This window comes from Salvia miltiorrhiza, chromosome 5 (genome assembly GCF_028751815.1).
Source record: "Salvia miltiorrhiza cultivar Shanhuang (shh) chromosome 5, IMPLAD_Smil_shh, whole genome shotgun sequence".
In the NCBI taxonomy this organism is placed as follows: Eukaryota; Viridiplantae; Streptophyta; class Magnoliopsida; order Lamiales; family Lamiaceae; genus Salvia; species Salvia miltiorrhiza.
Genome location: NC_080391.1, coordinates 35,473,748 through 35,500,053, shown reverse-complemented (window position 1 = coordinate 35,500,053; position 26,306 = coordinate 35,473,748). Strand labels below are relative to the sequence as shown.

The 26,306-nt window shown below is 39.8% G+C and overlaps 4 protein-coding genes across 4 annotated transcripts; 1 reads left to right on the top strand and 3 right to left on the bottom strand.

Moving 5' to 3' along the window:
* Nucleotides 1-201: 201 nt before the first annotated feature.
* LOC130987008 (uncharacterized) lies at nt 202-4,224 on the bottom strand. Its single transcript, XM_057910561.1, has 6 exons — nt 3,620-4,224; nt 2,872-2,949; nt 1,988-2,022; nt 1,850-1,905; nt 972-1,070; nt 202-561 (listed from the first exon to the last, which is right to left on the bottom strand). Exons 1-6 carry the CDS (start codon nt 4,067-4,069, stop codon nt 503-505), a joined length of 777 nt encoding a protein of 258 aa, XP_057766544.1. The 5' UTR covers nt 4,070-4,224; the 3' UTR covers nt 202-502.
* An 804-nt stretch (nt 4,225-5,028) lies between these two features.
* LOC130987007 (uncharacterized) lies at nt 5,029-8,341 on the top strand. Its single transcript, XM_057910559.1, has 2 exons — nt 5,029-7,812; nt 7,910-8,341. Exons 1-2 carry the CDS (start codon nt 5,531-5,533, stop codon nt 8,244-8,246), a joined length of 2,619 nt encoding a protein of 872 aa, XP_057766542.1. The 5' UTR covers nt 5,029-5,530; the 3' UTR covers nt 8,247-8,341.
* LOC131025851 (uncharacterized) lies at nt 8,277-10,383 on the bottom strand. Its single transcript, XM_057955636.1, has 4 exons — nt 9,382-10,383; nt 9,203-9,310; nt 8,924-9,127; nt 8,277-8,841 (listed from the first exon to the last, which is right to left on the bottom strand). Exons 1-4 carry the CDS (start codon nt 10,381-10,383, stop codon nt 8,386-8,388), a joined length of 1,770 nt encoding a protein of 589 aa, XP_057811619.1. The 3' UTR covers nt 8,277-8,385.
* On the bottom strand, nt 9,964-12,720 carry LOC130987006 (uncharacterized). The gene is made up of 2 exons (XM_057910558.1): nt 12,366-12,720; nt 9,964-11,502 (listed from the first exon to the last, which is right to left on the bottom strand). The coding sequence occupies exons 1-2, from the start codon at nt 12,381-12,383 to the stop codon at nt 10,609-10,611; spliced, it is 912 nt and encodes a 303-aa protein (XP_057766541.1). The 5' UTR covers nt 12,384-12,720; the 3' UTR covers nt 9,964-10,608.
* Nucleotides 12,721-26,306: the final 13,586 nt, after the last annotated feature.

Genomic DNA, 26,306 nt, shown 5'->3' with positions numbered 1-26,306 from the left:
ATCTTGGTAAAGACGAATGTTAGAGAAACTGAGAAAAAGAATACCCGAAAACAAAACTTATGTGGTTGGATAGAATTCGATAAACCTAGATAACTTTGATAAATTTGGTCTTGCGCAATCACTCACAAACCTAGATAGGATTCGAACTCAATGATTTCCAATCACAAGCTTTCTAATAACTTCACTTTACCTTTACTCAAAAAAAAAAAAAAAATTCACTTTACCAAAGGGGCTATTGCAGTAAGACAAATACATAACATAAACAGACGAAACTTGACTCTAGGAACTCAGCTATATACTAGGAACTCCATGCTCTACGTAATCAATGAATACAATAGATGAAGCTGTTTATAGCAAAGTCTAGTTGAGCACATTCATTCATGTATTATATACAACATGAAGCATCTTCACTTCACAGGCGAAGGGGTCGACGTTGGGGCCGTGAGGAAATTGCTGATCTTCTAGCTACGACAACAAATATAATACAAGCCTAGAGTTTGTTTCACTCGGCATCTCTTACTTCTGCTTCAATATCCACTACAGAAACAGATGAACCTTTTCCTGTATTATCAGATCAAGAAATGCTCAGCATGTAACAATCAAGTTTCCAAATATATATTAGATCATAGAACTCGATATATCCATGTAGCTGTTGAAATTTCATAATTGGGAGCTGCTAAGCATCATCCACACGGTTTGCACCACATGCAGGGAACTGTTACTTAATTTTAACATGAAATAAGGCTCTGAATTTAAAATAATGAATCAACTATTCCCTTTTCGTTTCCCAATCTATTTCATTCTTCTTGTTTATCCAACGTAAAAACCACCTGTTTTCAGCTTGCCAGATTGTAGTCAACATTTTTAAGGAGTCATGTGAAACTTGTACCAGAAAATCCACTTGCAAATGCAATTTTGATTTAATCAGACAGAACATCATCTCTTTTTATTGAAAAGAAGAAGCAGCAAACCTTTCTTCGTACGGGGATTGAAGTTGTCAAATGGTTGATCAAATATTGTGGATTGGTTGGAAAACTTCACTGGTTCTGGGACAAACTCATCACCCTCCACTGCACATAATTAACATGAATGAGAAATTCTTTCAGCTAACAACATTAGCTGAATAGGGCTCATTTACACATATCTAATGTTGCAAAATCCTTGCAACAGATTGGAAAACTCAGTTAGTTCCCTAATGTGACAAAACTACATAATTTAGACAAAATGGATAGATTAGGTATTGAAGTTTAGTAGCCTAAACTGAATGATTTAGATCACAATCATTGACACCAATAAGGAACTCATTAATTGTATCTGTTAGTATGGCTCATGTTTCAACATTTGCACTTTCCTGTTCCATTTGCCTCCTTGATACTACTAGCTACAGAGACTAGCTGAAGAACCACCTCTTCATAAAACAGAAATCAGACTATCAAACATTAGGTTTTATCTCCAGATTTAAGAACATGGCTGATATTATCGGAAAAACACAGAAATAAATAATCAAGAGTAAAACAATGACAGAACACTCAGATAAAAAAGGAAGTTGGCCTAAATATTAAGCACTTGTTTCAGGCTTCAAGATTAGAGATTAGCTCCTTTCGAGTTCTTCAGTCTCAGGCAGGTCTTGTGGTGGTCTTATCCACTTGTTGAAATGTATCACTTGTTTATGAAGAAATATAAAGAAAGCACAATAGAAGCACTAAAAGATGGGTGGTTAACAATTGAAGAATGACGAAGCAAAGTAATTTTTCAAAATCAAAAAAATGAAATGTTCTCCAGAATCTATCAAACAAAATAGAAAATCCCAAAGTTCATAATTGTCTGGATCCGGGTGACTTCAGTTTACCTGAAAATGGTTGACTACAGAATGGACACAACTGCAGTTCATCAGTCAAAGTAGATCTGCAATAAATAATACACATTCAACCACAGTAATGGTCTCGCACACTTTTTCATAGACTGAAGGAGTTCGATTATATCTTACTTGAATACTTGGAATTCGTTTCCACAGTTTGGGCACTGTACATAAAGATAGTTCAGTTAATGAATATATTGTTAAATGCAAGAATCAACCAGAGTTCCTTAAATAATTACATCAGTAATTACAAAGTGATGATGTTTGTTTATAATAGATTACATTCTAGATGTCCAATTTGACAGGGGCAAGGCGATACCCCCAATGAAACTCTACCTTGCTGTCTTATTCGTTTGTGAATTTTCAGTTATGTAATCCCTCCCTAATTCATGAATTCAAGAATTATGACAACATATTCAGACATTTCTCCTATGTCTAGAGCTTTAATTAAATTCAGTAATTTATTCGGTACGAGTTCCTTAGATGGCAATTACTGATATAGGAGGCAGGGATCTCAATTTTTAATCATTTGGAGGAAATTGGTATCAATTCAACACAGGCTTAACAAAGAGATTTTTTTATTTTCAATAGATTGTATTTTTTGATCGACGGCCTGTCAAATTATTATTTACTTATGTAAAGATATGCTTAAATCCATTAGTTTGAACAAAAAAGAAAAGTTATAAAAACTTTTATAATGTCCACTCTACATGAATGAATCAGGCATTATTTTACCATCTTTCTATTGAAAGCATAAGTTTCATCATCATTAGTTTTAAGAGAAAAGTATATGTGGAATATAATACTTCTCCCAGAATATCAAATGAACGAATTGCTTTCTAGGGGTCAATTTATGAACAAACAATCAGGATCAGAATAACAATTAAGGTGCTGAGAAAGCACACACCTGAATGAATTAGCAAAAATCATATAAAACTTTAGTTCTGAAACAAAAGTGTTTCAAGTATATTACACGTAATATAGCAAAGAATGCCAAGTTCAGGATCACTTACATTGCTTTGGATAATATCTCGACCTGCCCACCATAGAAAAGCTCCGATACCCACAATTGGTACAAGCACTGCAAGAAGCTGAAGCGAAAGCAATGTGATAATAAAGAACATAGGGTGGTGGCATGAAATGAGAGCATGATTCAGTAAGCCGTATAAAATCAACAACTAGAAATCGTAACAAATGGTGATTCTTTGAATCAAGAATTACTCTTCATAACCACTTTAAATTATCTTATGGAAAGTGATTCTCTCTTCATAATCACTTCGAATCAAGAATTACTCTTCATGATTCTCTCTCTAGCTTATAAACTCAATTATCCGAACATTTTTACAACTTATAAGCTTGTGAGCTCTTCAAATATCTTATAAGTTGTTGGAACTTATAAGATCTTTAAAATAAGCTTGGTCAAACATTCTCTACAGCTAATGAAATGGTAGTGCATAACTTGAAGTATTTTAATGCTTAATTCTATAACTACTTATGACACGGAATGGAATGGAGGAATAGAATGACTAATTAAGCAATGGTTATTCCGAAGAAATCATTATACGAAGCAAAGGAATGGAATGGAATGGAGATAGGAATCATCATTCGATTCCCTCCTCCATTCTATCATACCAAGCATGTCCTTAAGATTTACTAATATTAAGCCATTCAACATTAATAAAAAAAAATTAAAGATACTATCTCTTACAAAAACCAATCTATTGATCTTAAGTAAAATAATGAAGAGACAGAGAGTGATACCCAAAGGGAAACAATAGCATCAAGAAGCCAACCCAACTGCCCAGTCATTGAAAGATAAGTAAGTAAAATTGCCAAAGCAAGATTTCCCACAGTCCTTGCCGTTTCACCGCTAACTCTTCCACCGCCGCCGCCGCCTCCGCCGCTGCCACTGCCTCCGCCGAGACCATTAAAGCCGTTATTAAACTTCACCAAGACCACCCTCCTGCCCCTACTCACTGAAATCCCATATTTGCCTCTGCCCACTCCTAGAAATGGCAAATTTTCCCTAGAAGCATCCGTCTTGAAACAATCTTTGTGAAAAGAATTAATCTTTATTGTCGAGGTTGAACGATAATTGATGGGTTGTAAAAACTTTAACCTATACGAACCAAGTTTCTTGGTAGAATAACTGTATGTGGGGAGAGGGTGTGCATATGAGAAGTTGACGGAAATCTGTATTAATGCTGCCATGGTTATATGAAGAAAGTCAAGAAATTGGTTGTCGTCTGTGGAGGTTTAGTAGCTGATCAATTAATTTCATGGTTTTTAAAACATCTCGTAGAAGAAGATAGAATATAATTGGATTTTTCTTCGGCTTTGGGCTTGTGAAACAGCGGCCTTTTATTTTGAGGCAAAATTTAAAGTGCCATTTCTCTTATGAATAATTTGAAAAATGCTCACCCTTATCATGCAAAGCACTACATGCCCTAAATAAGTGAAGAACCGAAAATGCCCTTTGAATGTGATGAATGTGCATTGTTTTCCGCAAAAGTTCTTACACATCTATGACAAAAGTTGTTAAAGTGTAAGAAAAACATCAATTCATCAATTTAAACATTGAAATCGGTCAAATATGTGTTGGAACATGTGAAATACTGACAGAGAAAATAATATTTATTTATTTTTGAATTAAAATCGAAGGTTTTACAAGTAAATCGTAGGCTAATTAATCAATGGAAAATAAATACTAAAAATTAACACAATCGATATTAGCACTCAAAACACACATTGGAAGAAAAAAAACAAGCGTCCGATCGTAAAAAAAAAGTATCCGACCGTACATAAGGTTTCTTCGGGCGGACACATATATGTTCCGGTCGGATAGATGTTTTTTTGGTTTCTATGTGTGTTTTGAGTGCTAATATGGATTGTGTTAATTTTTTGTATTTATATTCCATCGATTAATTAGCCTTCAATTAAGGGACATAATTTTTTTTTTTTTAAATTGATGATAAACGACAAATATGATGTGAAATAGCTTTGTCAGTAAAGTATTCATGTCAAACACTCTAATTTCATTGAAATTCACGTGAAATGAAGGAATCTTTGTTTATATATGAGTGAATTCTCTCATTCTCTCATCCTCTCATCCGAACACTCAAAGTGAAAAAACACTCAAAACTCATTAGAAATTCTAATATTTTCCAAGTGGTGAAGCTATTATTTGTGAATTCTCTCATCCGAACGTTTAAAGGTATGTCATTTTACGTTTGAAATGTAATTTAAGTTGGTTATTGTTTATTTTCAATGTTTTGTTTGATCCTATATGCTTATGTGAATTATTAGCATATTATAGCATACTATGATTTAAAGCCACGTTTGAAGGAAATACATGTGAATTAGAGCAAATTCTATCATGTTTTAAAGTATTAATTAGTAATTATTAGTTGCATTTTAGTTCTATACATATATATTGCTACATAACTCATGTTAATATGCTCGAAAATTATGTATCCGCCCGGACAAGTGTCCTCGAAAATGTGTCCGGCCGTGTGTAATTATATATCATGTAATACACGGCCGGACACATTTCCTCGGATACTTCCCCGGGCGGATAGATGTTTTTCGAGTGTATTAACATGTTATATGTTGTATTTTAACATTGTATTAAATTTACATCATATATTTATTTATTTATTATTTTTTCTGTAGATGAATGAATATGGGAGATACTTTGTGGTTAATTATGGAGGTGCCTTCAATGGTTATGAGTACATCGGCGGCTCTTCTAAGAATTTGCATATTTTCGGAGACACAATGGCCAGTACGGTGTACATGATAAATTACCTGATGATGGAGAATTCATTGAGCACTAATTACAGCTTGTATTATTTGACGAAGAGATTAAATGGCAGGGTATACAGTAAAAATATTCTTGCCGATGACAATGATTTGCTTCAGTTGCTGGCGTCGCAGCCACATTTTCCTGAGATTTATGTTGTTGAAGACGATTACAGTGGAGGAGTGTATGTTCCTTCGTTCGATCTCCCTCAATCTTCCGGGTATGGAGGTGAATCCAGTGCAACATTCGAAGGTGGGGACGGATTGGAAGCAATCCAAAGATATGCTTATTTAGACCTATCAGCCGGAGATTCACCGGCGCAACAAAGTGTTGAACCGTCGGTCACTTGGGGTAATGATCAGTCAACGGGTTGGCCTTCATGGGATGAGCCAAATCCGTACCAGTACGATCGCCTAACAACTGATCGTTGTTGGGGTCCAGCTGATGATCAATATACGTACGAGCCTCAGTTTGTGGAGGATGCTGGTAATGTAGATGAAGATTATGTTCCATCGTCTGAAGCCGAGACTGATACAAGCGCCTCTGAAGACTTGTCGGAGACAGAGAACGTGAGAAGGGTGGGGATTGAATATGCAGGTTGGCAGAATTTGCAGATCGACGAGGATGATGACGAACAGGTTCCTGGAGCAGATGAACTAACTAATTGGTTAGTACCGGTTATCCCGTTGGACGCCGCAGCGGCACTTGTGGATATTGAAGATTATCAGCTACTGCCTCGGGAGTTGTCAAAGAATATGTATTTCAATAGCAAAGATGATCTGATCGTTGCAATCGGTCTGTGGAACATGAAGCAGGGCAAGGAATTTTCTGTCAGCAAATCAGACAGCAGACGAGTCTACTTCAAATGCAAGCATTCAGATACGTGCCCCTTCAAGCTCCATGCATCGTCACAAGATGGAGCCATTTGGGGAGTGTATAAGTTCACCAATGAGCACTCATGCGACGGTGAGCTAGGGCGCGTAGCGCGAATAAAGGCCCCCGCAAAAGTCGTCGCAGCATATTTAGCACAGAAGATACACGACGATTGCGAGATCTTGAAGCCGAAGGCCATCCAACTGGAGCTGCGACGTGAGTTTGGCGTACAGATCAAGTACGATGTTGCATTGCGAGCCCGTAATCGAGCCACTGAGATGGTTTATGGTCGACATGATCAGTCATTCGAGATGCTGCCCAAGTATTTATACATGTTGAGACAATCCAATCCCGGTTCGATGGTGGAGTGGGAAGTTGACGATGATGGCCGATTCAAACACTTATTTGTTGCTCTTGCAGCTTCGGCTACCCCTTTCATGTTCAGCTTACGGCCAGTGATTGTCGTCGATGGCACACACTTGAAGGGCAAGAATAGGGGTATTTTGTTTGTTGCAGTGACGAAGGACGGCAACGAGAGTTTGTTTCCACTCGCGTATGGTGTTGGCCCGAAAGAAAACGATGAATCGTGGACTTATTTCATGTCACGCATTCGACGTGTTTATGGCCAAGCCAATGAACTTTTGATTGTCTCTGATCAGCATATCTCCATTGCCAATGCTATCAGGAATGAGTTACCAAATGCAACCCACGGCCTATGCTACTACCATTTGCAAAATAACCTGAAGCATTACGGTAAGGCAGTGGTCGAGGTGTATCGACAAGCTGCATTTGCGTACGAGAAGTCCGACTTCAATAGGGCTATGAACGCCCTGAAGTTTATGAAGAGAGCTGCGTACGATAAACTAATGGGGATTGGGCCGGAGAAGTGGGCTCGTTCGATGTGTCCTATGCCTGTGCGACGCTACAGTTTTATGACATCAAATGCTGCTGAAGCTTTTAATTCCAGATTGTTGTGGGCAAGAAGACTTCCTATATGCTCGATGTTAGAGGCAATCAGAATTGTTATTGAGAAATGGTTCAGCGAGCGACTAAGGGCTGCACAACAAATCGAGCAAGGCTTGACTGCTGAGGCTGGTAAAAGGGTAGCTATTGAAGTCCAAAAAAGTCGTCGATACACTGCACAAAGGTTGAGTGGCATGAAGTATAAGGTGCAAACTGCTGACAGAAGCTTCAAGGTGGATCTGGAGAAGAAAAAATGCGAATGTCGAGTATTTCAGCTAGACCAACTGCCATGTTCTCATTCAATCGCTGCAATAAGGTACGATCATGAAATGATTACTGTCGGGTTCATTGAAATGTAAATATGTTCTAATGTTCGTTATATTGATTACTATCGAGTTTGTTTGTTTTTATAGTGAAGCCGGTGATACGATCGCGGAGTATGTAGACTCGTACTACACGAATGACTTTCTTATCGATACTTACTCTCGCAAAGTTAATAATCTCCCGCCGAGACGCCAGTGGTTGGTTCCCGAGCACATCGCTGAGCAGGTTGTATTACCTCTGATTGTAAAAGGTCAAGCGGGGCGCCCAAAAGAAGGTAGACATCGAGGTGGTGGTGAAGGCACCAGCACACAAGCCGATGAGTCTTCTAGTATCAGGCGTCGTAAACCAAAGAAGTGCAGCATCTGCCATGAAGAAGGACACAGCAAGAGAACGTGCGCTGGCAGGGCGACTGAGCCCAGGGAGTAGTGGGATGTATTTGTGTGCTGTAACAGTTAATGATATTGATTGAATTATCTTATTATTCGATAAGCTGGAATGATTTACAGGAAATAATGCTCGTTGAATAACCAAATAGAAGCACACATTAATGTAACAATATACAAAACTATGCAGAACCAAGTCTAGTGATACGGGCTTTCCTAGTTTCACACAACGAAAATATAGATCTAGCAATCTTGGCCCTGTATGCCGCCACGTTGTGGTTACCCCACTCAATGGATGGAGAGCCAGATATCAGTCGTTCTGCATACATGCAGACGAAAGGCCCGCAGCTGACAGAGTCCTGCTGGTGAAACTGAACCTCCGCTGGAGCAAACACCGCCGTCATAAGTGGGTACTTCTCCTTTGCCACTGTCGAATCAATGGATGTGTCGTCTAGCCACCTCGCCAACTGAAGGACAATTGGCAACAATCTCAGTAAAGGCAGTAGTTCACCAACTCGACCATCCTGCTGTCGAGGTGATAGCTTGTGGAATACTGGGTCATAGACCTCGCAAACCAATTCTCCTAACCGGATCCGACATAGGACAAAATGGTGGCCAATTATGACTGGCATGAGAACCTATGACAAACCACAATGAATTGATAAGAAACAACATATAAAGCACAAATGACTAATGACAAATAATTGTTTAACTGATTACCTGTGTGGCATCCATCCATCCTATATGACCAGGAGGAAGTTCATTGCCCTTAACGGCTTTTCCACGTATTTGGCAGAGCCAGTCTATCCGGGGCAGCCAACCATCAGCTACTGCTCCATGCGTCAATATATGATACTCCTCTGGGGTAAACTCACTTCTTGCCCACTTCTCCAATAGAGCGTCCCACTCGCCCTGGAGGTATATCTACAGATCAATAGAAGTAATTAATAATTTATATTCGCACCAATGAAAACATACAAATAATGAAAGTTTACTTACAAACCAATCCGTGTCTAATATGATTGTGTTATTCATATCTACGTCATCCAGTAAATCTGCTGAAGCTCGAAGTCTATTTCTCAAGCTTAAGAAATACAAGTCAATATCCTGCAACAAAGTTAAAATCAATAAGTTAGTAGAAAGTAATTTAACAATGTTAAAATCAATAGATTATTTACCCCAGTTGTGAATTCCTGGCTGACATTATCCACCCGCGCGAAGTCGTCGTACTCCCGCAAACCACCACTTGCCTTGACATAAATCTCACCACCCCTACCCTCTCGACACCTAGCCATCCACTTCTCATAATGGTCACTGCAGTATTGTGTCACTGGACGTGGCATTCGGCTATTAACCCAAGGCGATCTCTGAAAGTTAGACGGACGCCTCACCCTCTGACTGCGACGCGGGGGCTCTGCTGGTGGCTGCTCTGCTGGCGGCTGCTCTGCCGGCGGCTGCTCTAGGTGCTGCAGCAGCAGTACCTGTGGCTCAGGCTCCTCCGTCTGAGCCTGTCCTGCCGAACTGGACTGTCCCCACTCATGTGGTGCAATAGAAGTGAGCGGTTCAGCAAAGAATATCGGGGTCTCTGTTCTATACTGCGGCTTCAGGAATGGGGAAGACCAATGAGGGTAGACCTGGGTCGACCAGTCAAAAGTCTGCTCCGCCGGTGTGTAGTTGCCCTGAACAGACTGATTCATGGCCCGCCACTGCTCGTTGTAATCCTGGGTCTGGATACTGGATGGTTCCTCACCGCGGGGGTCGTCGTCGCAGGAACGTGAAACGCTTGGCCCTGAAGCGTCGGGCCCTGAAGCACTGGGTGGAGGAGACCGTCGCTGTGGAGGAGAACGTGGCTGGTAATCATCAGGGGACCGTCGCTGGTCATCATCATCAGGGGAGTCGGGCACTGGGAAATGTTTGCTCTTCTTGCACCTATCCTTTTTACCCTTGCCCTTCAGTTTATCCACGAATTTGCCGAAGGCCTTCTTAATCTCCTGACGGATCGTCTTCTTCACCCACTTACGGTCCACCTCACCCTCGCTGGGACTGGATACAGACCGAGATCCGCTCGACGATGAAGAAGTATGCGGCGCTGGGCGCTTGCCCGGATCTACTGAATGACGAGCCGGCTCGTGGGGTCGAGCATCCCTCACAGGGCCCCGAACACTGTGACTGCGAGTCATACGAGGTTGACTAGGTACATTCTCCTCGTCCCCGCGCTCCTCCACAACACGGGCTCCGGTCTGCTGTGGAAATTGGACACCCCGAGCTAATGGGTTGTCGGGGGGCCTGAAGCTCACCGAGAGTTCGCCCGGTGTCAGCGTTGATATGAAGTAGTGACTCGACAGATCGTCATCATCGGGCTCCAGGGGCAGGACACCACCCTAGAAAGCAACAAAGATAATATATTAGAACATAAGTAAAACCAGTAACGGTGAAACACTAAATCTTAAATAACTGATTACCTGTCCCTCGAATAGATCGCGCAGACCGTGAAGCCGGGGCTTACCCCTGAAAGTCCATCTCAAACACCGAGGGTGCGCTGTCGGATCACCGCTAGATGCTGCGACCATGTGTCCGAGGCCCGGGACGCGCTCCAATGCCCAGACATATAAAGCCCACGAAGGACCGTAGAAGTGATACTTCTCGCCCTTTCCTGTCTCTCTCGTATAATGACATAACATCTTATACGAATACGCGCCCCAGGGGAATCTATCAAATGTAGCCAGATCATCCACCAAAACCCAAAGCCACGGCTGTACCCGCGTATCCAACCCAAGAACAAGGGTGTGAGCCACACACACGAGGACAGCACGAAGGTACAGGCTCCCATCCTCATCATCCACTCGACGATCCAAATCGCACACGCGTTTGATGAGCGACTGTATGGTCATGCTTCGCGTACCGCAGAATCGTTGGTATGCCTCCACGCGACTGCAGTCGTGCTGTAACGTCGCATCGAACCTCGATCCCCCGAAATTGAGCCCAGTCACTAATGCGTAGTCCGCAGGGGAAAATCTGACTCGTGCTCCGCACAGAAAGAAGCACATCTCATTTTCTTCTGACACAATCTGCCTCGATACAATCTGGTGTAATGCTTTATTGCTCTTCGCGCCGGGCCTCCAATCAGTGAAATGCCCAAAACATGATGCTCTAAATCTTCCCAATAAATCTGAATTGCACTGTTCGCCGACCACATTTAAAGTTTCAACCAGCTCCGGAAAATGTGAATCCCTATAGTAGGTGCTGATAGCAACCTCCGTCTGGTCTATAGTGTCGCGACGAAGATATGGGACATTCGCCTATTCATTTACAAAATGAATACCATATTAAATTCAGTAAAAAAATTAAAAAATAATACAAATAGGCATAATTAAATAACTACAATTTAATCAATACCAACCAATTTAATTAAACTGCAATTTAATACTAAATTCAGTAAAATTCAGTAATATTAAACTGCAATTAATACCAAGCAATTTAATTAAATTCAGTAAAATATTAAAAAACTGCAATTTAATATTTTACCAAGCAATAACAGTTTCAATAATTAATAATTAAACAATTAAATATATTTATTTAATAACAGTTTCAATAATTAAACAATAACAGTTTCAGTAAAATAACAGTTTCAATAATTAACGTAAACATACAGATATATTTAGTAACGTATTTTAGGCCTAAAAAGAAACTATCCGGCCGGTGAAGTGTCCGGTAAAATGAATCCGTCCGGGTACATTTCAGATTGAAACTGTTCCGGCCGGACGCATTATTCCGGGCATAGTGCCGGCCGGATAGTTTCTATATAGGCATAACATACTTTATTTTATTAAATTACACAAAAACCACACAAACAATGCAATGTAATACCCAGCAAAACTCGCAATAATAATTCAATAATGATTACTTAAACAAATATAATTAAATTAAATTCAGTAAATTTCTAATGATTAATATAAACATACAACTAATTAAAATGGAATAATTTATGCTAAAACACGATCGGTCCGGCTGGTGAAGTGGCCGGATAAATCGATCCGGCCGTATGTTTCATTTAAATAATGTTCTCGGCCGGATCGATTTATCCGGCCACTTCACCGGCCGGACCGATCGTGTTTTAGCATACATTATTCTATTCAATTTCATGAAAATTAAAAATAAATACCTGTGAAGAAGATGCCATGGATGAGTCCGAGTGTGCTTCAATCTTTTGAACTCTCTGTGCTTCAATCTTTTGAACTCTCTCTCTCGGTGGGTAAAAGTGAAGAAGCCGATAGAGGTGTGTGGTGGAGTAAAAAACCCTAGTATTTTAAAGTAAGTGGGTAAAAGTGAAGAAGCCGATTGTATCGGCTTTATGTCTATCAAAAGGGAATCAAATTTTGAAGAAAGATATTTTTACCTTTATGTATCGGTAACATGCATGATTTTTTTGGGTAACAAGCATGCATTTATTTGGGACGGATATTGAGTATATTTTAAATTTAAAGATATCAATTGATTTACACGATATATATAGTGTTATATAGTACTATATATCAACATTCAAGAATAACACAATATATATATATATATATATATATATATATATATATATATATATATATATATATAAATATATATATATATATATATACAAATAATTTCAAAGAATATATGTATTGAAATTAAGATATTAAAGGGAAAAAAATAAAAAATTTAAGATAGATACGCATGGATATATATTATTAGCGTCTTGATTTTTTTTTTTTTTTATGAAATTGAATAAAATAGAATATTTTATGCCTAAATATCATCGATCCGGCCGGTAATTGTCAAGGAAAAATGTATCCGGCCGGGTCATTTGTAAATTGAAATGTACCCGGTCGGATACATTTCTCTGGCCATTTTACCGGCCGGATCGATGATATATCGACATAAAGGTTTGTATTCTATCTATTTGTATCTTTATATTAATTTTTACTATTTTGCTGAATTTAATTTAATATATTGTTTAAGTATTAATTAGTGTCCGGTCGATATATTTACAATTTAAAGATATGAACACTATATATATATATACAGTGACTTACAAAATCATTGCATGCACAGATTGAAATCATTTCGGTCATTATTGTAAAGAAATGCATTGAAACTCAAAAATGTGTAAGATTGTGTAAGAGAACCGAAATCATTACATTTGATGTTGACCCACTTAAGGGTTAATTAGTAATTTAGGGCATGGATAGCTTTGCATGATAAGGGTGGGCATTTTTCAAAATATGAATAAGGAATGAGGCACTTTTGCCTATTAACACTTTTATTTTCTCATTCTGATTTTGGGTTAATATTGGAAACTAGTCAATTTTATATTCTAAAAAAATTAATAATAGATATTAAAAAAAAAAATAATCGTTTTTGTCTTAAAATATCATTTTGTTTTTAATCAATCAATTTTACGTTCGCGACCACATCCATTTTTTATCGTGACTTTTTTTTTTCAAACTCATAAATGACAGTCACCAATTTACTTAACAAAAAGTTAATAATAAAATAAAAATATATTAACACAAATCACTTTTTAGGTAAATATACTATCTTATGACTTATCCCTAATGAAATTATAATAAAAATAAAATTAAAAAACTATATATATCAAAATTTGGAAAAAGGAAAAAAGAATTAAAAGTTAATCCTTAAGAGCATCTCCAGTGCCGGTGCTTAAGCACCAGATCAACGCGGTGAAGGGAGCGCACCGCGCGCCCTGGAGCACTGCGGCGGTGCATCTCCGGTGTTTAGCGGAGAACAGGGGCGAGTGGGGTGGGAAGCGTGTGCCTACACGCACGAGAATTAAAAAAAAAGGAAAAAAAACCTTTTTTTTAAAAAAATCTGACCGTTATATATAGGGATTATAGCCAAAAAATACACGAACTTTGATAAAAGTTGCAATTTTCATCTGAACTTTCAAATTAGCCAAAATATACCTGAACTTATATTTTTTGTTGTAAATTTCACCTGAACTTGCAATGATTGAACTCCGTCGAGGTGAAATTTACAACAAAAAATATAAGTTCAGGTATATTTTGGCCAATTTGAAAGTTCAGGTGAAAATTGCAACTTTTATCAAAATTCGTGTATTTTTTAGCTATAATCCCTTATAGAATAAAAACACATTTTTTTGTATAAAATAAAAACGTATATATATATATATATATATATATATATATTAATCTGACCGTTTGGGGCTGGGGGCATAACAACTAGTTTAGGACTTTTTTTTTTCTTTCCAACCTCTATAAATATCACTATTTCATACTCCAAAAAATACAATTCTACAATCATCTACTCTTGATGAGTTAAAAAACGAGGAGCTTAGATCCAACTGTCTATAATCAAAGTATTCACTTGTTTCCAAGAATCCGAGAGAAAAATGAACTGTTCTATTAAATATGAATGCGTAAGTCGTTGAAATACAATGGGAAGACATATGTATAGAGGGTAAATCAGGGAGGGTTGTAGGCAATTAAAATTTATGGCCAATTAAATTGTGCCATGTGGAAATTATAAATTAAATATTAAATTATATATTTTATTTTATATTTTGGAATTAAATTAAATATAATTCCAAGATTAAAGAGATATATATTGATATTTAATTATGTGGATTTATTGGCCAATCATAAGCTGTCATGTGTCAAATTCTGCATAAAAGGAAATGAATCAAGAAGATCCAATCATATTGTGCCACCTCAGCCCTAGGCCCAAGATTTACGGGCTCAGGCTTTGAAGCCCAACCCTAAGCTTCATTAATTAGCTTTTCCTACAACTATAAATATGAGATGTAGGAAGCTCATTAGGACACACACAAATCATTTGAGAGCTCAAGCATTGAAGGAGTAATTCACTACAACGAAGTCATCTCCAATAATCAAGGCGTTCTACAAGGAAGTCAACGAGTTCTTCATCAAATTCATTAAGTCAACGATTAATTCAGAAATAAGGTAGAAGCCCTCTGGATTGACGTCATCAAATTCAAATACAAGTTCAAGTCATCAAATTCAAATACAAGTTCAAGTCATCAAATCAAATCTAAGGAGATTAAGAAGGCGTACTTCCCTCCAAAGATTTCAAGAAACATATCAAATTCAAATTCAAGTTCAAGTCATCAAATCAAGTCCAAGGAGATCAAGAAGGCGTACTTCCCTCCAAAGATTTCAAGAAACTTCGAAGAGGATAATCAGAGGATCAAATAGAGATTCACAACCCGCAACAAATTCACCTCAATATATATTTTGGATTTGTACACATTTTTGTATTTCATTAAATTGAATACAATAAAATTTGTGTTTACAAATTTTGGCACGCCCGGTGGGACCTCTCTACCTCTCATCTCTACTCTTCACCAAAAATCTTGAACGATGTCTACTCAATCAAATGCAGCTGCTCCAGCTTCATCCAAAGCTTCTTCGGCAAGCGTCGGTATGATCACGCGAAGCAAATCGAAATCGATGCAAGGAGTGTCCAAGCCGATCTTCCATCTTCCATCTATCCATGAAGAAGATGACAACTCTGAGAGAAGCTTCACATTCCCCACTGAAAATTATCAACTCCATGCAAGTGTCATGATGACAAACACTTCCACCATGGAGGAACAACTCTTGAACTTGACAAAGATAGTTGAATCTCTAACCAAGCACATCCAAGAGCAAGATGCACAGATTGCAAAGCTCAAAGGAGAAAAGGGAGAAAAAGGAGATTCAAGCCACGCCAACAACGATAGGGAAGGCGAAGAAAGCGAAGAAGATGGAGAGAATAACAATGAAGAAATCTCCAAAGACAAGCCAAAGAGTGATGGAAAAAAGCCTTCAGGAAATGACACTCTCTTCTCGTCTGGTGGCCTCATTCCCATCGACCAACTCAAAGAGTTCATCGAAGCAACAATGAAGAATAACTCCGGTGGAAGCTCCAAGTCATCGTTGACTTACTCCAAGCCATATACTCGGCGAATTGACAGTATGAGGATGCCTCTTGGCTATCAACCACCAAAATTTCAACAGTTTGACGGCAAAGGAAATCCAAGACAACATGTGGCTCACTTCATTGAGACGTGCAACAATGCTGGTACTTATGGAGATCACCTAGCTAAGCAGTTCGTTCGCTCATTGAAGGGAAATGTTTTTGATTGGTACACCGACTTGGAGCCAAACTCAATTGACAGCTGGGAACAACTGGAGCGCGAATTCCTCAACCGCTTTTACAGCACTAGAAGAACTGTCAGCATGGTGGAACTTACCAGTTCTCGTCAATTCAAAGAAGAGCCGGTGATTGACTACATCAATAGGTGGAGAAACCTTTGCCTCAACTGCAAGGATCGATTGTCAGAATCGTCTGCCATTGAAATGTGCATCCAAGGGATGCATTGGGGGTTACAATACATCTTGTGAGGAATTCAGCCCAGAACATTCGAAGAGTTAGCCACTAGAGCTCATGACATGGAATTGAGTATGGCGGCAAGCGGAATTGAAGAACCACCACTCCAAGAATCTCGTAAATTCAAGGAAAAGCAGGAATTCAAGAAGGGAGCTAAGTCTTTTGATAAGACCCCGAAGAAAGAGTCTATGGCAGTAAAAGCAACCTCCGTCAAATTCTTGAGAAAGGATGACAACAAAAATGACAAGCAGAAAACTCCTCAAGACGTGGGGCACAGAAAGCTTACTTTGAAAGAAATGCAGCAAAAACAATATCCTTTCCAAGACTCTGACGTCTCAGGGATATTTGATGACCTACTTAGAGAAGGACTTATTGAATTGCCAGAGATGAAACGGCCGAATGAAGCTGGACAGACTGATGATCCGAAGTACTGCAAATATCATCGACTGGTTGGACATCCCATACATGATTGCTTCATATTCAAGGATAAAGTTATGCAATTGGATCGACAAGGGAAAATATCGCTTGAGGAGGACAATACCACCGCAAATCTTGTCACCGTTGAGTCTAACAATATGGTGGAATATGTTGAAGCCTTGCATGACTCGGTATGCCAAGAGAAAGAGCAAGTTGAATCAAATGTTGTTGAAGAGAATGTCTTCGCGATAACATTCTCCGATGAAGATTTGGAACTTGGTGCTGAACCTCACAATAGGCCATTATTTGTAAGTTGTTACACTCATGAGCAAAAAGTAAACAGGATACTCATCGATGGAGGGTCTGCGGTCAATATCTTGCCCTTAAGAGCACTTAATGAGTTGGGAATTCAAGTGGGCGAGCTTTCAAGTAGTCGGTTGATGATCCAATGATTCAACCACGAAGGACAAAGAGCTCTTGGCAGCATAAGGTTGGACTTATTGATTGAAGATATGAACTCAACCGCACTGTTCCAAGTAATTGATGCCAAGACGTCTTACAACATGCTCCTTGGTCGACCATGGTTGCACGAAAATGGTGTAATCCCTTCAACACTGCATCAATGTTTCAAGTATTGTCGAGACGGCGTGGTGAAGAAAATAATTGGAGATCATAAGCCCTTTACAGAAGCTGAATCATACTTGGCCGATGCAAAATATTATGTCAAAAAGGCAAAAGTCGTGAATGACGTCCAAATTGAGAATGTGAAAGAACCAGAAGATGGTCATGAGAACAAGCCAGAACTATCCATCACCAAATCTTTGGAAGGACTCACCATGCCTTTGACCAAGATTGATATTGGAAAGCCAATGCCTCCACCGCTTGAAGGATTTGTTCGACCAAAGCAAAGTGCTGCAGTTGAGCATGGAGAACTCTCTGACCGTGAAGTCACTAAGTGTTTCGGTCCAAAAGCATATGGACTCCTTGTTAAAGCTGGATATGACCCACGAAAAGGTTCCACGCCAGAATCTCCTACAAAACCCACAAATAAGAAGGAGTATGGTGGTGACACTAGCCAAAGAAAATTGAAGAATGATGGTCGTGTAGGTCAAAATGCCAAGATGGGATTGGGATTCATTCCCCAAAACCCTATTCGTATTGCCATCAAAAGGGCGACTACAAACCATATTTTCGAGGGGGAAGTGTTGTCAACAGAAAGTCTTCCTAATAAGAGAAAGAGTCAACGAATATCCGCCTTCAAGAGGCTTCGTTATGAAGAAACTCCGCGAACATCAGTCTTCAAAAGGCTAGGGAAAGGCAAGAAGATGAAGCAGGTTTTATCAACAAAGAAGAATGAGTTGCATATGACCCAAAAATTGAGAAGTTCTGTTCCATCCCGTATGAAAAGATGCACCACATTGTCAGTCTCATGTGGAAAAGAATTGAAAGCCAGGATGAAGACCGTTATCCTTACAAAGACGGTCGAAGATGAAGAAGATAGAGAAAGTATTGCTTCTTCCGATTCAAAGATGTTTGAAGATGATGGAGATAGAGAAAGTGTGGCTTCCTCCAACTATACCGCCAATGTCGTCTCATCAAATCATATCACCCTAAGTGAAGAAGTGAACATGGAGGAAGAAGACGCCGAGACGGCCCCTCAGCAGTTTGAGGAAGGTGTTAAATCCACCATTGATGAGCTAAAAGAAATCAACTTGGGTACCATTCATGAGCCACGACCCACCTTCATTAGTGCATTATTGACAAATGATGAGGAAGGTGCATATGTCGAATTACTTAAGGAGTTTAAAGACATATTTGCATGGTCATACAAGGAAATGCCAGGATTAAATCCAAAGATAGTTGTGCATCATTTGGCTGTCAAAAAAGATTCACGCCCCGTCAAGCAGACTCAACGACGATTTCGACCCGAGTTGGTTCCGTTGATTGAAGCCGAAGTGAATAAGCTCATTGATGTTGGATTCATTAGAGAAGTCAAATACCCAACATGGATATCTAGCATTGTCCCAGTAAGAAAGAAGAATGGGCAAATTCGAGTATGCGTGGACTTTAGGGATTTGAATGAAGCATGTCCTAAAGATGATTTTCCACTACCGATTGCTGAATTAATGATTGATGCAACCACAGGACATGAGGCATTGTCTTTTATGGATGGATCATCGGGCTACAATCAAATTTGCATGTCGCCAGAAGATGAAGAATTAACGGCGTTCCGCACTCCCAAAGGAATTTATTTCTACAAAGTTATGCCGTTTGGACTGAAAAATGCCGGAGCCACATACCAAAGAGCCATGCAGAAGATCTTTGATGATATCCTCCACAAAAATATTGAGTGCTATGTGGATGATGTGGTAGTAAAGTCTAGAAGACGAAGCGACCATCTCCAGGATCTGAGAATGGTCTTTGAACGATTGAGGAAGTATCAACTCAAGATGAATCCCTTAAAGTGCGCATTTGGAGTGAAGTATGGAAAATTTCTTGGTTTCATCGTCCGCCACCAAGGCATAGAGATTGAGCAAGCAAAGATCGATGCGATATTGAAAATGCCTGAACCACGAAACATCCATGACTTGAAAAGTCTTCAGGGAAAGTTGGCGTACTTGCGAAGGTTCATCTCAAATCTAGCCGGGCGATGTCAATCATTCAGTCGAATCATGAAGAAGGGCATACCTTTTGAGTGGAATGAGTCATGCAGCATTGCTTTCAATAGCATCAAAGCGTACTTGATGAAGCCTCTTGTTTTGGCCGCACCTGTAGCAGGACGTCCTTTAATCCTGTATATCGCTGCTCAAGAACGCTCCATGGGTGCACTACTAGCACAAGACAATGAAAGCGAGAAAGAAAATGCTCTGTACTACTTAAGTAGGACGATGACACCAAATGAGTTGAACTATTCGCCAATTGAGAAGTTATGTTTGGCTTTGATATTCTCAATCCAAAAACTTAAGCATTACTTCCAAGCTCATACGATACGGCTCATCTCCAAGGCAAACCCGTTGAAGTATGTCATGTCGAGACCAGTCTTGTCCGATAGACTTGCAAGATGGTATCTCCAGCTGCAACAATTTGAAATTGTCTACATCCCTCAAAAAGCGGTAAAGGGGCAAGTATTGGCTGACTTTTTGGCAGATCATCCAATCCCCGCCGAATGGGAATTAACTGACGATCTCCCAGATGAAGACGCACTTGTAATTGAAATCTCCCCACCTTGGACAATGTACTTTGATGGAGCATCTCATCAGGATGGAGCTGGTGCAGGAGTTGTGTTCGTGTCACCAGAAAGACAAGTGTTGCCATATTCTTTCACCTTGACCGAAAATTGTTCAAATAATGTAGCAGAATATCAAGCGCTCATCCTTGGTTTGGAAATGGCAATGGATGCAAAGCAGCTACACTTGAAGGTTTATGGAGACTCCAAATTGGTAGTGAATCAAATCCTTGGTTTATATGAAGTTAAGAAACCGGATCTGCTCCCATATGTCAAATATGCCCAAAAGCTCATTGGACAATTGGGGGACGTCGAACTTGAGCATGTCCCGAGAAGTGAGAATAAACAAGCTGACGCATTGGCGAAGCTTGCCTCTACAATAGCCATGGTTGGAGGAGAAGTTGCTATACCAGTTTGCGAAAGTTGGGTCATACCACCTGTCTTCGAAGATGAGGATTGTGAAGAAAATGAAACCAACGCTGTTGAAGTCTTCGAGATAGAAGAAGAAGAAGATTGGCGCCAATTGTTGGTAGATTACCTGAAATACGACAAGTTGCCAAGTGATCCACGTAGAAGAGTTGATATTCGGCGACGCGCCACTCGTTTCATATTCTTTAAAGGAACACTTTATAGGAGGTCTTTTGATGGAGTCTTCCTAAGGTGCTTAAGCAATGAAGAAGCTGTCAAAGCTATGGAAGAAGCGCATTCTGGTGTCTGTGGCGCTCACCAATCGGGACCTAAGTTACACTTCCGAATAAAAAGGATGGGTTACTATTGGCCAACCATGGTGAAAGACTGCTTGGATTTTGCGCAGAGGTGTCAAGCTTGTCAATTCCATGCAAACCTTATTCACCAGCCGCCTGAGCCACTACATCCCACAGTCGCGTCTTGGCCATTTGATGCTTGGGGCATGGATGTTGTTGGCCCGTTGACGAAATCATCAGGGGGACACTTATACATCTTGGCCGCGACTGATTACTTCTCTAAGTGGGCTGAAGCACTACCCCTAAAAGAAGTAAAGAAAGAAACTGTTGCTGATTTCATCAAGGCCCACATCATCTATCGCTATGGAGTTCCCCGATATATCATTACCGATAATGGAACGCCTTTCAGCAATACGTTGATAAATAAACTTTGTGAGAAATTTGGGTTCAAGCAGCGAAAGTCATCCATGTATAATGCGCCTGCCAACGGATTAGCGGAAGCTTTCAACAAAACCTTGTGCAACTTGTTGAAGAAGGTGGTTGCGAAGACAAAGCGCGATTGGCACGAAAGGATTGGAGAAGCATTATGGGCGTACAGAACAACTCATAGGACCCCAACACAAGCTACTCCTTATTCTTTAGTCTATGGTGTAGAAGCCGTTATTCCCCTCGAGCAGCAGATCCCCTCGCTAAGGATTGCCATACAAGAAGGCTTGACCGAAGAAGAAAATGCTCGTCTGCGCTTGGAAGAGTTAGAAGCATTGGATGAGAGGAGATTGGAAGCTCAACAAAGATTGGAGTGCTATCAAGCTCGATTGTCAAAGGCTTTCAACAAGAAGGTACGACCGCGCTCTTTCCAAGTTGGAGATTTGGTGCTTGCAGTGAGAAGGCCAATTATCACGACTCATCGTGTTGGAAACAAATTTGTATCAAGATGGGATGGCCCATATGTCGTCAAAGAAGTCTACACCAACGGGCATATAAGCTGCTTTCGGAAGACAATGTGAGAGTTGGGCCCATAAATGGAAAGTTCTTGAAGCGCTACTATCCCTGAAAAAAAAAAAAAAAAAAAAAAGAACAAAAAAAAAACAAAAACAAAAAAAAAACAAAAAAAAAAGAAAGAAAGGAAAAGAAGACAGCTCCATGACGCACGAGCCTAAACTGCATGTCACTCCTGGCCCATATGAGTATAAACTATGCACGGCATCCACCAAAGAAAGTGTATGTGGTTAAACTGCTAAACTTCTCCCACCAAAAAGTAAATTTATGTGGTTAAACTATATATACTCCACTTTGTCTAAATAGTGGTAAAATAAATAGTCACTCCTGGCCCGCAAGAGTATAAACTGTGTACGGCGCCCCCCCATCAAAACTCAAATTGATCTTTGAACTACGTTTTGACTTGATTCCTTTCAAAAGGGTACGTAGGCAGCTTAGATATTTCTAAGTTCAGTCATGATTTGGAATTGTCTTTTCAAGTTGGATTATTATCATTCAAAGTTGGTGAATAAAATGAATGGTGGATGATTGATGGTACATTAATTCATAAGAAACAATGAATGTTGCTTGAAAGTTAAGAAATAATACAAGTGAAGAGGCAAGTGACAAAACGGGTCCAAACCTTCAAAGCTTTTTTCTTGATCAAATTTAAACTCCGCGTCTCCACATCTAGCTTCAACACACTTTGAAAGAGCTCTCTCCAATCTGCGAGTTGATTTTTGGATGGTCTTTGAGCAGCCTTTGAGAGTTGTGTCTTCGATCTTCTTAAACTTGATCTTTGAGCTTTATGCGTTGATGCGGAGTGCTTCCCCTTTGCTTCCAAAGTATGCGTCGATGCGGAGGGCTTTGCCTTTCTTTCAAAGTATACATTGATACGGAGGGCTTCCCCTTGCTTCCAAAGTATGCGCCGATGCGGAGGGCTTCGCCTTGCTTTCAAAATATGCGTCGATGTAGAGGGCTTCGCCTTGCTTTCAAAGTATGCGTCGATGCGGAGGGCTTCGCCTTGCTTCCAAAGTATGCGCCGATGCGGAGTGCTTCCCCTTGCTTCCAAAGTATGCGCCGATGCGGAGTGCTTCGCCTTGCTTCCAAAGTATGCGCCGATGCGGAGGGCTTCCCCTTGCTTCCAAAGTATGCGCCGATGCGGAGGGCTTCGCCTTGCTTTCAAAATATGCGTCGATGTGGAGGGCTTCGCCTTGCTTTCAAACTATGCGTCGATGCGGAGGGCTTCGCCTTGCTTTCAAACTATGCGTCAATGTAGAGGGCTTCGCCTTGCTTTCGAAGTATGCGCCGATGCGGAGGGCTTCGCCTTGCTTCCGAAGTATGCGCCGATGCGGAGTGCTTTTCCTTGCTTCCAAAGTATGCGCCGATGCGGAGTGCTTCGCCTTGCTTCCAAAGTATGCGCCGATGCGCCGATGCGGAGTGCTTCCCCTTGCTTCCAAAGTATATGCTGCTTCCAAAGTATGCGTCGATGTAGAGGACATTCACCTTGTTCCTAAATCGAACATTGGATTTGACTTGAACTTTGAACTTTATAATGTTGATGCAAAGGGAATGTTGAGGCAGATGGCCTTCGCCTTGAACCCGGTAATAGTGGAATGGAAGCACGCGCTCGCCAAAAGTAACAACTCCATTGGAACTAGACTCGAACAATCCCAAATCCAAGCGCACCTCGATTGAATGACCTCAATCAAGAGTTGAAGTTGCAGAAGCACGCTAAGAGAAGATGTAACCAGCAATCTTTAAAGGCACTCACAATGGCCCAGATCCGAGCGCACCCAAAATCTGAATAAAAGCCAATTGAGAGCCACCTAAAGGTGCAAGGTAAACATCATCCAAACCATATTGAGAAGCTCCGATGAGTAGATGAAGAAGTCCCTCGAATTTGTATCTGCAAAATTCCTTGGTTGAATGCATTTGATCAATAGTTGAAGTAAGAGTTGAAGTTGGGGCAACATAAAACTCCTATAAGAAAAAAAACTCCACGACTTCTCAATGGATACGTGCAAAATCTCCAATTCCTACAGAACAAAAAAAAGAAGCAAGAAAAAAAATTGACGAACATATATATATATATATATATATATATATATATGTATATATCAAATACAGGTGGGTGTGTCAAATACAAAGCACCTAAAGGCAACAAAGGAGACAGATGCCGCACAGGATAATTTTGAGAATATGGAGACAGATGGTTGACCATAATCGTGTTGTTGCTGCTGCCATCCATCTGCACAATTTGATTGAGGAACCATTAAAGATTGCCTCCAACTCCCGCCGCTGCTTCTCTCCACGCTCGAATGTGATCAAACAATGCAACTCCCTCACCGAGTACAGCCCCAGCTCAACCTCCATCTGCTGCACAGCCTTCCCCAGGGCAGCAATTGCTGAAGCAGCGGATACCAACTCCTGCTCCGGCATCTACTAAGAGTGTCTGCTCGAAGTCACCGTCGGCCCCTCAATCTTCCGCGCCGCTGAAATCCTGGAATCCATTCACCAGGCTGTTGCTCTTTATCGGCTCGAATCCACAAAGGCGCCGCTCAATATGACACCATCATCGAAGTTGTCAAATGCTGGCTAGCCTCCCTAAATCCTATGTTCCCAGGCCTCTGTTGAGTCGTCTCTCGATGAAAAGCTTCGGTGTAGAGCGGGTATGGCGGCAGATTGACCTCCTTGCGGCCCCATTCTTCTCTGCTCTCTCTGCTGCAGCAACCAAAGTGCAAACAACCAAAGTGCAAACGAGATGTTGTTATGGCTGTTACAAAGTAATGTTTCCTGTGTTTTCTTACTTCTCAAATATGAAACTGGAAAAGCAAAGGAAAAAAAAAAGAAGAAGAAAATCCACAAGAAGAAAGAGTCTATAGTTGCTAAACAAGAGAAGAAAGAAACTGAAGGTGAGCTAAGGGCAGGGAAGCAAATTCTTTCCAAGGAAAAACACTCAACTCCAATCGGCAGACCCTGCAAGCACAAACAAGAAGCCTAATCAGGAACACACAAGAAAAATCGAAGAAAGCAAGGTAAAAGAAAGAAAAAGCTTCTGTCAAGCAATTTCTCGAGCACCTGGTATGCAGAGTCCAAAAGTCGAGTTCCTGCAACCATGGACGTTAAAGCTCACCAAAAATTCTGTCAAACACCACCAAGAAACGAAAATAAGAGGAAGAAACTGTTGCTATCGTCTTAATTCGTGCAGAAAAACTCAAGCTATGGCCTCCCTTTATATATAGTTGAAGCATATGTGTGATATTTGGCAAATTTCCAAAAACAACTCCTTGGAGAGATGACAGAAAATGAGAAAATTCTGTTGCCATATAAACGATTATCAGGATGGAAATTTTCCTTATGTAATTGCTTGGAGGGAAAGACACGAATTCCTAACTCTAGCCACAATGTAAGAAGAAATCCGTTCCATAACAGGAGATTGTGAGAACGAAAATTTGCAGCTGCCTTGGCATGTCGGCTCTGAGAAACAAGAGGAAGGAAATAAAAATTCAAAAAAAAAAAGATTGCAGCTTTCCCTAATACGAAGTCATGCTTTCAACAAATTGTGAAATTGGTCTGGACTTATTTACTCAATTCGTACGGGACCATTAATTAAGCTAGTAAATGGGCTTTATATTAAATCATGCATGGCCTAAATTTGTCCAGCCAAATCATGTGGGCCCAATGTGAAGGTTTGGACATAGATTGATTAAGCACAAGCATGCAAATTTCGATCAACAAGAATTTATGCTGCTCAAATCAGATATAAGCCCATTTCTTTTAATTGAAGTTATGATGCTTAAATTTTAAATCAAGAACTCCTAAATACGAGTATAAACTATTTACAAAAATAAATTCAAATTTAAAAACTCCTAAATATGAGTATAAACTATTTATAAGTTCAAATTCAATAACTCTTAAATACGAGTATAAACTATTTACAAAAACATATTCAAATTCAAGAACTCCTAAATACGAGTATAAACTATTTACAAAAACATATTCAAAATTCAAGAACTCCTAAATACGAGTATAAACTATTTACAAAAACAAATTCAAATTCAAGAACTCCTAAATACGAGTATAAACTATTTACAAATTCAAAATTTGACATATTTTCGAGACTCATCCATTTCCAAGTCCAAGACATCCATGAACAAGTCTCGATGGGGCAATTTGTAGGCAATTAAAATTTATGGCCAATTAAATTGTGCCATGTGGAAATTATAAATTAAATATTAAATTATATATTTTATTTTATATTTTGGAATTAAATTAAATATAATTCCAAGATTAAAGAGATATATATTGATATTTAATTATGTGGATTTATTGGCCAATCATAAGCTGCCATGTGTCAAATTCTGCATAAAAG

Coding starts and splice junctions, on each gene's coding strand:
- LOC131025851 (XM_057955636.1), bottom strand. CDS start 10,383: ATGACTCGCAGTCACAGTGTTCGGGGCCCTGTGAGGGATGCTCGACCC. Junction 9,311..9,381: donor GCCAGGAATTCACAACTGGG/GTAAATAATCTA, acceptor ACTTTGTTGCAG/GATATTGACTTGTATTTCTT. Junction 8,842..8,923: donor GATGGATGGATGCCACACAG/GTAATCAGTTAA, acceptor GGTTTGTCATAG/GTTCTCATGCCAGTCATAAT.
- LOC130987008 (XM_057910561.1), bottom strand. CDS start 4,069: ATGGCAGCATTAATACAGATTTCCGTCAACTTCTCATATGCACACCCT. Junction 2,023..2,871: donor GAGATATTATCCAAAGCAAT/GTAAGTGATCCT, acceptor CTTTATGTACAG/TGCCCAAACTGTGGAAACGA. Junction 562..971: donor CAATCCCCGTACGAAGAAAG/GTTTGCTGCTTC, acceptor CTGATAATACAG/GAAAAGGTTCATCTGTTTCT.
- LOC130987007 (XM_057910559.1), top strand. CDS start 5,531: ATGAATGAATATGGGAGATACTTTGTGGTTAATTATGGAGGTGCCTTC. Junction 7,813..7,909: donor CATTCAATCGCTGCAATAAG/GTACGATCATGA, acceptor TTGTTTTTATAG/TGAAGCCGGTGATACGATCG.